Source organism: Talpa europaea (genome assembly GCF_964194135.1).
Source record: "Talpa europaea genome assembly, chromosome: 3".
NCBI classification, from domain to species: Eukaryota; Metazoa; Chordata; class Mammalia; order Eulipotyphla; family Talpidae; genus Talpa; species Talpa europaea.
In genome coordinates, this window is record NC_140069.1 from 22,914,623 (window position 1) to 22,930,909 (window position 16,287).

General features: G+C 34.2%; 1 protein-coding gene across 3 annotated transcripts in view; it reads left to right on the plus strand.

Annotated features, from left to right (window-relative positions):
* The window catches only part of ANGPT1 (angiopoietin 1), a gene marked incomplete at both ends in the record, with an annotated part of 219,823 nt that overhangs the window by 165,750 nt on the left and 37,786 nt on the right, over window positions 1-16,287 (plus strand). For all 3 annotated transcript variants that reach the window (XM_084230409.1, XM_084230410.1, XM_084230411.1), the window contains 2 exons: window positions 7,636-7,763; window positions 13,994-14,095. In XM_084230409.1, coding sequence (XP_084086535.1) covers window positions 7,636-7,763; window positions 13,994-14,095 — 230 coding nt within the window. The remainder of the gene's footprint in view (window positions 1-7,635; window positions 7,764-13,993; window positions 14,096-16,287) is intronic.

Here is a 16,287-nt window from a genome sequence, read left to right on the forward strand (position 1 = left end):
TTTTCTTCAGCAGTCAGTAAGAAGTAGTTAAGATTCTCAGCTTTATAGTTTAAAAGACCCACTAATTCTAAGTTTTGGTTAAATTATATGACCTCTTCACCATATTTCCTCATATGTAAAAGAATAAAACAAATAGCCTACTTCATAGGCTATTTATGAGGATTAAATGATGTAAAACATATGTAAATATACTTGGCGGGCCTCCCTGGTGGCGCAGCGGTTGAGCGCTGGGTTGCCAAGCTGCCCGCAGCCTCTGCGGCGCGTGTTCGAACTCCGGCTGCTCCCCGGCCACCGGAGGCGGGTCCCACATGGCGCGCAGACCTCTCCTGCCGCCCGCTGCTCCCCTCGGCAGTGTCCTTCGGTCCTTCTGCCTGCTCTGCTCCCCGCTCTGGCTCTGGTGAATTCTCTCACCCTCCCGCGCTTCTGACTGTACCCAGTGCTTGTATAGATAAATAAATCTTAAAAAAAAAAAATAAAAAAAATAAATATACTTGGCACCCAGAATTCAGAGCTATGCACATAGTAAAGTGTTTATTATGTTTATTGATTTTATTATAATTGTGATAATTATAGTTCTACCAAGAAGATGGTACATAGTTGTTATTTTAAAAATTCTCTACAAATATATACACTTAAAGTACTTAAGTGAGAATAAAATACTATTCAATTAGCAAGTAAATGATGTTCAAGTGTTCTCTTATATGAAGATTAGGGAGACTGTTGGGAAAAAAATAGTGTATTTTTTAAAAAAAGAAGTATTTACTACTTAACCAAATGCTTCAGATTTAAGGTATTTGCCAATAAACTGTATATACTTATTATATGTTTACATAGCAATGTGTATTATATACATATACATGTATATTAGATTAAACTATATGCAGTTACCATTTTTGTAGATTATAAACTGTCATGCTGAGATATCAACCCACAGATATTTAAGTTCATATGCATATGTTTATATGAAATTAAACTTTCAATTTTAATTTAGAACCATGAAAATTCATATATTTATATAGCTATGTATGTGATATGAATTTATATAATTTTGCTTAGTCTCATCATCAGACCCACTCACAAAATATTAAAATATTGAATATTGCCTGTAAATCTTCTGTTTTTTTTTTTCCACACCCTTGAAATGCAAGGTATTACCTACCTTCTTCCATTTTTAAAAGTTCTTTTAAATAAATTGGAACTCTAGGGAATATCTTCAAATGATTTTTCCATGAGATTCCCACATAACTAGCTGACAATTATAGACTCTTATCAGCCATTTGCTTCTTTGTACCTTATCAAGTATGCCATTTTACTTAACTGTATGCTGACTTAATTTCAGTCACCTTGTTGCATCAAAAATCACAGATTTAGGGTCAATTTGTAGTGTTCTGATCTCCCTAATGATGATGGTCCAAAAAAAATACTCTAAGGATTATCCTTAAACCAATAACTTCATTCACTTACATTCTGCTATTTGCGATATACTAGAGAAATATGAGCCATTAACCACATCTAAGATTTTAAAAGAATGTTTGAAAAAAAAATGTTTAAAGAACCGATCCCTTTATAGCAACGTCTTTGGAAATGAGTAGGATCAAGGGCTTTGGCTTCTTACATTGTCTGGTAGTAAGGCTAATTGCCTTCTGTGTTCTCGTAGGTTTGCTGAGACACAGAATTACCAATTCCACATTCCAGGAAGTTTTCCCTTGAGGGTTCATCTGAATTGAAGTGACCCTCTGCCTCAGCTTTCATAGTTCTTTCCTGAAGTCAGTCTAGTGGCAGATATGTCCTCTGTATTGAAATTGGCTGAGCAAATGAAGGATGATTTGGATAAAGTTAACAGCCGCTGGAGTCAGGGTATCAGGTTGCTTAATGACTGCATGTTATTTGGTGAAAGACAGACATGCACCTGCTTTGTCCCTATTCTTTTCATTTAGCTCTTGGAGATTTGGTAGTACAGATAAGTCTAAATGAAAAGAATAATGATTCCTTCCTTAGACTTTTTAGATTTATTCACTGATATGGATGTGGGTGGCGATACCAGGCTCTTAAAATTTAGTTTGGATAAGTTTTTTCATGTTTTATTCTTCCAGATGTTAACTCTTCTGGACAGCCACTCCAAGTCTACCTCCCATATAGAATATATTCTCCCTCATATTCCTTATATGCACATAGTTACCTATAACCTAGTAATTATATGTATTTCTTTAATGTAATTATTTCTCTTCAGTGCCATATAACCAAAACTATCCCTTGCCACCTTGTGACCAGATAGCATCAACAACAAGTAAGTCAAGAAGACAAAGAAACCAAGTCCTGGTCACATTGTTTGAAAAGTGATCATGTTTTGCCTCAGGCTCTATCCTAGATTTCTCAATAAGATTCAATAAATTATGTTTTTGCATAAGTGAGCTTGAATCAGGTTTTCCCCTGTCATGGAAGATGCTAATCATGGATATGACTTTCATGTGATATACATATAGTATATACATATAGTATATATAGATACAGATGCAGATGCAGGGTAAATATAGATATTATAAATATCTTTGGAGGTGAATGTAGACCTTCCTCCATAAGAAAGTGATTACATTAATGGCAAGTTGGAGATTTCTTATATCTGTACTTCTACTACTTAAGAAAAGTTATGCAAATATAAAATGTTCAATCAATATTTGTTGAATTAATTAATATAGGATGTATTAAACTAAAAGGAAGCAATCTCTTTAATTGAGAGACAAACTAAAGTGCTTCAGTATATTTGTTGTCCACTTTGTTTTTAATATTTTTTAATGATAACTGAGGGAGGATAGTGAAAGCAGTAAGAGAAAGAACACAGGGTTTGGAAGAAGGACTAGGTGACAATAAATTTAAAAAAAAAAAGGTGGGTAGTAGCAGGAACTGTTAAGTTCCTTGAACAAATAAGTAAAAATATGAACCTGGAGGTCAAGTGAAAAACAGTGTCAAAAATGCTTATGTCCTAGAAATCTTCTGTACAGATGCTTGATGCCATAATAGTTTTAAAAAAAAGAGCAATGTATAAGGAATAGAGATTCAAGAATGGAATCTAGGTGAACAGCTACATAGTAGATGAAGAGAGGAAGAGAACCCAATGAAGATGAGAGAGGAAAATTTGAGAAGCAGAAAGGGAGTAAAAGAGCTCAACACAAAAGGCTGGGAGAAAGATAGGCAAAGATGTATAGATAGAGGAAAATGGCGGAGGAGACATAACAACATATTTTGATCTTCATAGTGAACTATAAAGCAAGGTCACTAAAAAAGCGTGAGAGAAAATAAGAATAAGATCTAGTATTAGAAAGACACAAAATATCCTGTGCAGGAAATGTAATAGAAAGTCTTTTAAAAATGACCCCAAGGGCCTCCCTCGTGACTTAAGGGGTTAAGTCTCAGCACTGTGAAGCTGTCCACAGCCACTGCAGCATGAGTTCAATCCCTGGCCAGGGAGCTAACCGACATGGCCCAGCAGATCGCTCCTATCTCGCCAACTGCTCCCCTCAGCAGTGTATTTCAGTCAATCTGCTCCCCACTCTGTCTCTAGTGAATCCTCTCACCCTCCACACCTCTGGCCTACACCCTACCTCTTGTATGCATAAATAAATCTTTTTTTTTTTTAAAAAAGTTCAGCTGAGAAACATGGAGAACATAGCTGAGCTTAGAAAATGCATTTGGATGGGATTAAATAGCCTCATTTTAGTTTTTGCAAACAAAAAGTTAGGGTGAGAATGTGAATAAATACCCTTCTTTGGGTCAAGATTTACCCAAACAAGTGGTTAGTGGATGAAAGGACAGTGGTTGGAGAGCAGCATTAAGTCCACCTGACCAGTTCTTTAATGCCTAACTCAAATCAAAGCTACAAAGAAATAAAGGGAAGACTGGAAGAGGCTGAAGTAATGATGGGGATCTAGCCTCTCAGTTAAAGTGAAGACAAATCCATTAAGAGTTGAAAGTGGTAAGTTCGGAAGAGATAAGAGAATGTAGTCAAAGAAGGGAGTTTTAAATGTAAAGATCAATTTTTTCAGTTCATGATTTAAAACATCAGATCTCCAGTTCATTCCTTCCAGTTCTGTATAGTTTATGCTTTTTATTCTCTTCCAACATATATTCCATGTCTGTCATTTGAATTTACTATACATTCCTACAGTCCTTTTCTTTTGTCTTATTGAATCATAAGACCTCCTAAAAAATTCAACCTTAGTTTTAAGAGTTGTAAAGCTCAGTAAATTCATCTTTGTTATTGTATTTGTTTTAAAATGTTTTATAGTATACAATCATAACATTGAATTTCAAAATGTTCCAATCTTAATGAAGAAAATAGTCATATAAATTAAAGTTATAAGATTAAAATGTGTGTAATCAACATCTTGATATATATGACATATACCATTTCATCTGAAATAACTTTTAAGCCTTAATTAATCAGATAAAAGTTATAATAAACAGCAAGATTAGATTATATTCTTGAAAACCAAACAATGATATAAGCTGATGTAGTCAGAATAAAATTAGTCAATTAACCAAATTTGATGATCAGATGCCAATCTAATATAATTGTAAATGTAACCAGTCAATTGCAAATGCTCTGCATTTAGTCAGCCTCAATATTTGGATTTGAGGGTGGAAAAATAGCAGCATACATCACCCCATTGACTAGACTGGCAAGCCTCCCATCAACCTGCTGGTGTCCCCTTCCATAAGAAAAAAAAATAAGACAACATTGCTATTAATAATTCTATGATTGCCATAACTATAACTATCCTGCTTGAGTACTTACTACAATTCAGTCACTCATGCTGCTCCGTGTTATGTAATTCACACACTTGCCTCAGGGGTATGTACAGCTGCCCCATTTCACAGATTTAAAAAAAAAATCTGAAGGTCAATCTCCACTTACAGAAATGAAAGGGCCTTCTTCAAATCTACAGAGCAATATGAAAGGTAAGCTGCGAATGAAGCTTTTAAATTGATTTTGAATGCTTTAATACCCTAAAATGTAGCCTGGAAAAAATTTTCAGGCATGTTTACTAGTTAGTAAGTAATTAAAAACAAGCAGCATAATATTTCTGGAAAGAATGAGCATTTCTAGATGAATGTGGTTTAATTTTTAAAAATATCAAACTGTTTCAAGAAAATGAAATATCTACATCATATTTGATGTCATGACTAGATGACATGATTTGTATGACAACAAATTCAGAGTACAACCATAATTGTAACTTTTACAGTAAAATCATCAAACCAGGTTTCCAATTTTAAAACTTCATGGTTGGGATATTATTTTTATACAATTATTTTCCAGAAAAATAAGATAATACTCAACTTTTTTCTTATCTCCCTGTAAATGTATGTGAAATAGTTTCTTTCTTCCCACACAATAGCCTCTCTCCCACATCTTCCTGAAAAGGAAAAGGGTGGAGGAGGTGGCAAGAGAAGAGGGAAGGAATGTATTCTCTTTACACAACTTAATAAGGGAGAGCAGGAAGTGGTGTATTCAACAAGAAAAGCATTTTCTCTTTAGATAAATGACTCTCTCCATCTCTCACCCAAAAAAGAAACATAGGCTTACCATTGAGTTCCTATTGACCACATCTTCCTGTGCTGTTCATAAATTTTATTTATTTATATTCTTACATCCCTTTTTATTGCAAATTATTTGGCCATTTTCAGTTTTTCAAAAGAATATCAAGCATTTAGACTTTGGGTATAGTTTTGTTTTAGACAAGTGACAGTCCATTCACTTAAACAAGTATAAATGAAATACATTGATTTTTTTAAAACAATACCTTTGTATAATCTATAGACACTCTCAGTTACATTATAGATGGATTTTGAGTCAACTTTTAGAAATCCATTTTTAGATTGCTATTTTATACATTCTGCTCAATGCTGTTTCTTGATCAGACAAACCCCATTACCTTCTGATTTATTATTCTCTGTTGATATTGCAACTGTAATGGTGGATTTTAGATGCAATTATATAAGTAGTCAAGACCATTAGTGCAGATATAAATTACATACAAAACCATGATAATATTAAAGGTTAAAATTCTATATTTTTTGTTGTGACAATGCTAACCTGGATATTTATTTTCCTTGAAGCAATTATTTTTGAATATTTGAAATATTTGTATTAAGATAGACATTCTTTGCACAAGTTTTTTACTGTTTCCTTCCAATTACCTATAAATTAGTAATGTCATACATCTTAAGTTTAAATGAAATTAGTATTTTAGATTGTTAGTGCATTTAAAATGAATTTAAAGGCATAGATTTATATTTTACCTTTGATATTCTTATTATTCTGATGCAAAGTGATTGAAAGCAGGTGTTTATTAAGTGACAAAAAATTGTCATATTATTTGATCTGAACTCATAATCTTGAGGTAGTTTGCTTTTTCTTATTTGTCTAAAACTGGGTTGGATGATTGAAGACGATGCAAAGTAATTCTTGAATAAGAAAGCACTACCTTTCTGCTGTTATATTTCATAATCCTTTTTTTTTGTTTGTTTTGTTTAAATTTTTAATTGAAGTACCATTGGTTTACATCATTGTTAGTATTTTGAAAGCATGGGATCTGTCTCTTCCCTCGTAGTTCTTGCCTCTCCCACTTCCCCCTCTGGATGCCTCTGTCTAAGGTCAGCTTTCTGGGTATAGTTTTTAAGTTTGACTTTAGCTGACCCTTTGCTTCTCTATATTCCACATATAAGTGGCACCACGTGGTATTTATCTTTCACCTTCTGCCTTATTTTGTTTAGTATAATCCCTTCACATCTCTTAATCTTAACTTCTAGAAAAAAATTTAATAAAACTCATTACTAAATTGATATATAGTTACTAGAAAATACTAAATCTTAAATATTTTAAAAATATTCCACCTGCATCTTCAGCTGAGGACTACTAATTTGAGTCCATTTTTATTTTGATATCATTAATAGCTTAATAATGGATCAAGCTCAGTGAATAAAGTTCTTCGAGTAGTTAAATATTCTTTTTCACTTGAGTTCGTCTTTACTGAGTTCTTCATCTATTTAACTTAATATCAACTCTCATTCATTTTTCCTCTCATTTGTGTGTCAGGTGGCCGATAGTTTAATTTCAGGACATGGAATAAAAAAAAAAGTTCCCTTCTCTCTTCAGTCTAAAGTCACAGAAAAAAAAGAGTAATAGCTCCTGTTATAATTTTAAATCTCCATACTCTCTATCCTATATTTTTGCTTGGATTTGTTATCTTTATTTCTTTAAACTTTCCTATGAAACTCAGGCAAGAATATTTTAGAAATTTTGCAGAATATTGACAAAATTTTTATTAATTGGAGGTATTTCATGATAAGGTCATTTATCCATTGAGTTGATGGTCTGGAAAAGTTATAGAAAAGATTTAAGAAATTAAGCAACAATTTAAAAGTATTCAGTTAGAAATTATTCTAGAAATTTCACCTTGGGTTTTGTCATTTTATATGTCATCTAGAAGTCTAGTATTGTCTTTATGATTGAATTTACATTAATGCATATTAACATTCATTTGGAGAAAATGAAGACTTGCTTAGCTATATTTGAGCCCATTTGGGTACTAATGGTACTTACTCACATATTGCAATCTTTTTTTTTTTTTGCAGTTTTACTAAAGGGAGGAAAAAAAGAGGAAGAGAAACCATTTAGAGACTGTGCAGATGTATATCAAGCTGGTTTTAATAAAAGTGGAATCTACACTATTTATATTAATAATATGCCAGAACCCAAAAAGGTAAAACCAGAAGTGTTTGTTTACGAGATGTAAAGCAGATCCTAGTCGAATTGCTGAATAATCAGATTGATTTGTGAGCTTGTTAAACCAAAAATATATATGCTTGGGCTCTTTTCTCCCAAAGATACTGTTTCCCAGGTCCATAAAAGATGAAAACCCTGTTGAGCAGACATCCCCCAACCCCCACACCTCTCAGCTCCCTTTCACACAAAGTTTTCTATTTGTTCTGAACTCATTCCTGGAATGTCCCTTTGCTCATAAATGCTTGCCTTGTATAGACTACTTATCAAGGTCACATATACTTAAAGTTCAAGAGAAAGAATTTAGGACCCAGATGGCACACATCATCTATAGTCCAAACACCATGCAGAAGGAACTAGGGATATACAGCTATCACGGAATCAATGTTCCTATTTTAGTAGGAGAAATATATGCTATCTCAGCTCACAGTCTTGAAAGGGTTTGCTTTTTCACATCTTACCTAAAGAATGGGTTGGACTATAGGATCCATCAGTATGTTGAACAGGATCCCAATTAAACCTCAAAGTAAGAAAGTACTATCTTTCTACTGTCACACCTATGTTGCATACTCTTTCTCCCTGTTCATTAAATGATGCGTCCATTTCTTCCTTCAATATATATTAAGTAAATGTCATTCATCCTTCACTGGCATAGGGCACAGTACAAAAAAAAAATCCCAAATTAATAGTGAAGACAAATAATGACACAGATAATCAAAACATTCTGTAGAAGTATAGTGATACAGGTGTAGTTTGTTTAAAACAGCATTTATGCAGAGCCTTGAGGAGATCCCTGTTGTTCAGCATGCCAAAGCTTTTAACTAGATATCCAAAGCCACAAGAAGCCACAGCTCTCGCAGTGTTCCTCCTCACCCTGCCCTACTTAGAGCACCAGTCCTCTGTCCCTGTTTCCCTGGAGTGCTCCAAAGATGCTCTTGCAGGCCATCCCTGATTCCCTCAAGCAACTTTGCATGACTTTTTCACTTCCAGAGTCTTATTAGGCAAGGATTGCTCCTTTTTACCTTTGGTTTCTGGGCTCCAGAATATATTGGAGCATATATATTTTGGCACATAGTAGGTCTTCAAAAATATGTGCCAAAATGAATGAAGAAATGACCTGCTAATGATAATGTAAACATCTCTATATGGGATATAGAAGTTAAGTCTAAATTACTTAGTCTTCCTGGTTGTTAGTTTCCTATGAGGAGTAAGGGAAACAATCTTAGCAACTAGTTTCCCAGGTGTCGCATAATTGTCAAAGGGGGAGAGTCTAGAGTGCATTCTCCCAATGTTCCCTGTCATCTGAACTGAGTAAGGATTAGGGTTTAAGTTAACTCTCTGTGTTGTCTCTTGCTGGGACTTTTTTTTTTTCCCCCTAACAAGAGACCTGTGCAGTTCTGTAATAGGTTGGAGGGGCAGAGAAAGAACAGGGTAGAATAAGGTGGCAGAGTTCCATACATTGCTATCTGGATCACCTAAAAAAAGAAGTTTGGTTTCAACTACTTTTTATTTTGGATTTCTGTGCAAGATTTCACTGAGTCAAGTGCTCCAGGGCTTTAAAGGAAGAGGGAGCTATGGAGGAGTCTCAAGAAGGGAATAGAGAGGAGGGATGTGAGGGAGGAGCTTTTTGGATTCTTCAGATCATATGACATGAAAGCTTTCTACTGTGCTTGTTGATATCTTAAAGTCATGCTTAATCTTCTTTTTGATTCTGTCTCTCTCTCTCTCTCTCTCTCTCTCTCTCTCTCTCTCTCTCTCTGTTGCTTGCTCTCTCTCACTCTCACGCTCTCTCTCACACACACACACCCACACACAGGCACCTTTAGGACCTTCACCTTTCCGAATACACAGTGCTCTCTAGATTCAACGTTTGGTGCTAGTTTTGGATATGCTGAGCAAAAGATTTACTTATTGCTTGCAGAATTTGTAGCAAAGATCAGCATCACAAAGCAAGTCTATATAAAAAGAAAAAAAAAACCCAAAAGTTCAAATTCTATGATAATTAATAAAATTGGACCATTTAGGTAAATGACAATAACTATTAACAGAAATTATTTGTCCTTTAGCCACAGTAAGAGTGGCAAGTGTACAGAACTGTTATGCTGTTATTGTTTTGACTGACATAATTCCCTACCAAGAAGGAATGTCTGCAAATGTTAGGAAAGTGTTATCTTGCAGATGTTAGAAAAGTATTATATTTCAAATGTGATATGGAAGCCAAAGACTATTTAATTTTTCAAGCAGATAGGAAATGAGAATTATTTATATATGTATTGTTTACTTTCATATTATTAATGACTTGTAGTCATTTTCCACTTCAATGCAAATAGTAGAAAATAGGATTTTTTCCTTTCACTTCATACATTTCTTAAACCAAATGCCCTATAGCCGGCTTAGTTTCATCCTAAGAAACAAACCATTAAATCATAACTCTGCTGATTGTAAAATATTAAAATTTTATTTCTAAATTCATAATTCCCTTAATTCTTGGAAAAAGACTCTACTGAATGTATTGAGCTTTTTTATACAAGGTTATGGAAAATAATTAATATCCACAAGCATTGTCATTCCAACTTGTATGGAGCATAAAAGCATAAGAACTATGTGAATCAAATTTCCCTTTTTGTTTGGGTTTCAATTTCTGTATTATGTTAGAAGGTATTTAATGCTTGAAAGCTTCGACCTTGTCTGGGATAGGAGCCAGTTCAATCTTTTCTTGGATAGAGTTAAGCCCAAGTCATCTGATCAATAAATGCAACAGGCATAGTAAATGTAGCAGGACCCTTGTCTACAGGAAGGACACCGCCAGATAACACAGACCACACAATACTGGCAAGTGAGCCTTTCAAGGCCTTTCTGTCACAAATCTTTCTGAAAACAACCCCTATTTTCTTGAACATTCCTTCTCCTTTAATCATAGGATTTTTATTTTCCTTCTAACTAGAAGTAGCATTGTCTTTTTTTTGGTTAATGTAAACACAATTTCTTAAGTATCTATACATATATTTGTATTTACTATAAAATGAAAAGTAGCATTTTTATAGATTAGTAATGCCAATATTAATAAGAAGCTGGTAATAATCATAAGGACACTTTATTGAACTTGTACATATTTTAGCTTTGTACACTCCATGTTTTTCATAGTAAATTATATATAATAGTAATCTAAAAACACTAAAGAATAGTTTTCTCTACACACTCTATATTGATAAATGTAGTTATTCCTATCCCTCAGTATGTAAGTGGACTTTATAGTTTTGTGAACACAATTTGGTAAATTTTCAGACACTATCTGTGAGGAAACAAAAATCTGGAAAAATAATTCTGGATTAACCAGTCAAAACAGGGTAAAATTTAATTATAAAATGAGAGATATTAGCCTCAGTAAATGTTTCTTTTATATTTTCACTTATTTAAGTTACACCACTAAAATTCCAACTTGGCCATTTACCCTGAATCACCGCTGTGCCCTCATTAAACTGTGCCATAGGGGTTTTATTCTCATAGGAATTCTGTAATCTCTCTTTAAGGTAACTAATAACTCCATTTTAAATTTAAGTATGCATTTTTTTAATATTTATTTTCTTGACTTCTGTGGAATATTTGATTAACTTGGTCATTTCCCCAACTCAAGATCCATTTCCAATCATTTCATTCCTTTTATCAATTTTTTTGTGTTTTATCTTTTCTTACTGGATCTCTTTGTTCAACAAATACTCATTTAGTATTACCATAAGCAGATGCTGCTCTAGGTCCTGAGATAGTTTCAAATAAAATGAAGAATAGCCTACATAAAACTTGATGTACTTTATCTTTATTATTTATACACAAAATCCCAGTTATCACACACACACACACCCCACACATTATCTCTTTATGTTATTTTCTTTATTTTTGAAAATAATCTGTCTTCATGCTATCCACTCCTACTTCATGCAGATTATTCCCAATATAATTTTGAAGAAAGTAGACATAGGTTAGATATAACTAGAAGTAGTCACTATTATTAAAAATAATCATTGGTAAGTTCTTGAAGTACTCTAAGCTTCATTTTTTTAATCATTTTTTATCTATAATACCTACTTCATAGATTTGTTGTGAAATTAAGTTAAGAATATATGTAGTGTTTAAGGGCCTCCCCGGTGGCGCAGTGGTTGAGCACTGGGCTGCAAAGCTGCCCACAGACTCTGCAGTGCTGATTTGATCCCCGGCTGCCAGGTGAGGGTCCCACATGGTGTGCAGACCTCTCCTGCCACCCACTAATCCCCTCAGCAGTGTACTTCGTCAGTCTGCCTGTTCTGCTCTCTGCTCTGGCTCTGGTGAGTTCTCTCACCCTCCCACGCTTCTGACTGTACCCAGTGCTTGCATAAATAAATAAATAAATAAATAAAACTTTTTTTAAATAAAGTATATGTATAGTGTTTAAATATCCAGTGCTTAACAAACATGCTGTTGTTAATGGCTAGTTCTTTCTTATTCCCTTATTTATTTTCTTATCCATGCTCTCATCTTTGGCCTTCTTCTAGTAGAGTGTTTCTAACTGATCAATAAACTCCCACTTATGGAGGATTATACCACCTCAAAGTCTAGGTCTTCAAAACTTTGATCATTTTATTAGCTCATGTTAGCTGTCTTCCTCATTGGTCTTTCAGATCTGTCATTCCTGTCAGTTGTCTGTCCCTATCATTCTTCACATCTTGGAGTTGAAATCCATGGGCTCCTACACTTTCTTAATTCTGCAAGAATAGTTACTGTTGAATTTTTAAAGCACTTTGAGAACATGATCTATATTTTATTCATCATAATATCCCCAGCTGTATCACAGAATCAACCCAAAAATGCTTGTTCAGTGAAAAATAAGTGAATGATGAGTTAGAATTAAAGAGAGCTAGACTACCTAGAGGTTACCCTGAGGACAAAACACAGGTACAGAAGGGTTAACAGATTAGTAGAGAAGAAAACCTTGGGACAGGGAAGGGAATTATAAATTTATAATCTTGGAGGTGAGTCAAGTTTTAGGCATGATGAAAACACACTGATGGGTGACTTGTCAAATTGAGGACAAGCCCTCAGGAGAGCAGTTGGCCTATTATATATGCTCACAAATAGTCATGTCTTGCTTAGTTGCTTTCACTGAGGAAATGCAAGGACAATTGGTCCTCTAAATGACAGTTTTTGCTATTTTTTTCATACCCTATAGCCAATTGTGGTCCAAATTTAATGCCTGAGGGAAAATGTTTGAAGTTTTCCTTTAATCAGAGTTTAGCTCTCTGCCTACAGAGCCTTCCTGCTGCTGTTGCATCACATCTACACCTTTAGTCAGTCTCCAGAATGCTTTAGTGGACAATTGCTGGGGGAATGCTGTTACCCATAGCCAGTTCCTTGAATAATCAAGCTGCCACATTCATGCTACATCAATTACAGTGATTGTTCTCCAAAGATAATCCCATTACTGATACATTTTGCTCCTTGGGTGGACTCTGGGGGAAATGAATCAATTTCCATATAAATACTATTATATTTATAGTAATTGAAATAAGCATAAATCTTTGAAATATTTGGATAACTTTTCCACATGGGAAAGCAATGCTTGTCACAGTCAGAAGGAATAAAGTATGTCATGTCTCCTCTTATTGTGCATGATGAAAATTTAAGTAAATAATATATTCTTCATATGCCGAAGTCTAAATTTTACCTCTAGTATAATATTGAACCATCAAGAATGATTATTTTAGTATTTAAGTGTATAGGAGGTAATATTCACTGAATTATATAATATATGTGAGTTTTTAAAACACATTTTTACAAAACCTTTATCAATATATTGCTATTTCAATTAATTAAATTTTTAAAAATTCTAAATCTTATGTTTTGGCAATAGGAGTCTGTAATTTTGGAAACTATAGTTTCATTTTTAAAAATTAAACATAAGTACCTACTACCATTTAAGGCAAAATAATTTAATTTTTTATAGTGTGATAGACATTTTTCAACAGATGATTTAATACTTATAGTAATTTATGTATCACTGATGGAATTTAAGCAGAAACAACTCAAATATAAGGAAAAATAACCATAAGACATCTAAGTTAACATTTTCAATATAGTAATTTTTATTGTTTTTATCTGTCCTTTGTATTTTGAAACATATTTGATACTTTTTTTTAAACAAACACAATTTTTCACTTGTCTTTATTTTCCCTTTGTCAGGTATTTTGCAATATGGATCTTAATGGGGGTGGGTGGACCGTCATACAACATCGTGAAGATGGAAGTCTAGACTTCCAAAGAGGTTGGAAAGAATATAAAATGGTAAGATGGAAGAACTTATAGTTCTTATAGTCAATTTTGATGTTTTATCATGGGTTATCTTCACCAAGCTATGTGATAAAACCTTGTATTTTTAGGTGTTAATCTGTTATTAAAAAAATACATTAGTGACATTTCACTAAACTCAAAACACTCGTAAGTTATATCTAGTAAATGATTTCCATGTGTGTGCATCAGAAAGAAAAATGTAGTACTGAAATTATTTAGTGAACTGTTATTTATTATCTGGATTTATTCCTGGTCAAATGAGGGTGGAGGAAGTTAGAATTCACACCCAGGCTGGATCCATGAGCTGACAAGAAGGTATGTAGGTCTGTAGGTTGTGTAGCCGGACCAATGGCCTCACTCACATGTGTGGTAAATTATTGCTGGCTTTCAATTGAGAGTTCCTCTATGTGGCTAGGATGTGTTTCTCCTAGTGTAGTGATCCAGACTCGTCACTTATGTGGCAGTTGGCATCCCTCAAGAAGAAAGAAAGAGTCACTTTCAGGCCTCTTGAAGGTTTGTTAGACCCAGAGATGGCATGCCATCACTTTGCCACACTCTTGGTTCAGGTTCATGACAACACCAGCTCAGATTCAAGATGAGGAGTACACAAGGTTGTGAACAGAGAAGCATGGCTCATTGGGGCCTCAGAAAACACATCAGACATCATTATTCTCCTCATCCTCATAGCTAATCTTTTCAGTGCTTAGTATATGTCACCCCTGTACATAAATCACTCTCTAGTATTCTATATCATATCTGGTAGACATGAAAATGATTCCATTTTTAAGAGGAACTGAGCAACTTGAGGAAATTAACTTTTCCAAGATAATCAAAATAGTCATAATCCAAAAATCCGTCACATAATCAATGTCTACGATATTAACTATTGAAATCCACTGACAGGATGTCAAGGCACAGTAATAGAAAAATATTTTCATTGATAGACTCATTCTCATCTTTTACTTCTAAATCTCCTGGATAATTGTTATCTTGACAAATTTTTGACAAAAACTGCTGTTCTAGCCTAAGTTCTGTTTGATATTTCTTGCATGACTATAAAAACCATGGTTAGTCAATGTCCCAGCACTTACAAATATAATGATTTTTATTATTTTTCGTATAGGTAACTTACATTTACAGCACTGTATATGATTCAGAGGTACAGGTTCACACCTCTTCAGATGTATGTTACCAAAATGGAGTGGTTTTTGGCAAATCATTTACCCAAACTCTAACATTCTCATTCTCTAACATTTAACATTCTTATTAAAAAGGGACATTAAGTAACAGTATCTCACCTGCCTTGCAGGGATGTTGTAAGGATTAGATATAAGTAAGGCACTTGGCACACTGAAATTTCAATAAACAGTAGTTATTGTTATTATCCAAGATTAAAACTTCAAAGACTGAAAAATTTTTACTTAGTCTGCCAAAAATATTATTTTGGGAACCATCTTAACTCATGATTATTTTCACCACTAAAATTGGATGCAAAAAAGTCATATGAGAATCACACTATATATAGGGATTCAGCCAAATCTGAAAGATGTTATTAATATTAGTGATAATAGAAAAATGAATATAAAATTGTCATTGTACTGACTTTCCAAAATGGTGAATTATTAGCTCTAAGCATCCGTGGCCTTGGCAAACTAGGTACATTAAGGAAGTGACTGACACTGGAAGTTTGGCATTGATTTATGTCTTAGAAATACTTAACAAATATGTGTATATCTATATTAAGCATTATCCTCATTATTAGAATAGGACTGAAATTATTCTTTAAAATAAGTTTTGTGGGGCCTCCCTGGTGGCACAATGGTTGACCGCTGGGCTGCGAAGCTGTCCTCAGCCTCTGCAGTGCCAGTTTAATCCCTGGCTGCCGGCTAGGGTCCCACATGGCACGCAGACCTCTCTTGCTGTGCCTGCTGCTCCCCTCAGCAGTGTACTTTGTCAGTCTGCCTGTTCTGCTCCCTGCTCTGGCTCTGGTGAATTCTCTCACCCTCCAGTGCTTCTGACTGTACCCAGTGCTTTTATAAATAAATACATAAATAAATCTTTAAAAAAAATTTTAAAAATTTAAATAAATAAATTTTGTGACGTTTGCCCCCCCCCCTTTTTTTTGAAGATTTATTTATTTATACTGGGTACAGTCAGAAGCGCGGGAGGGTGAGAGAATTCACCAG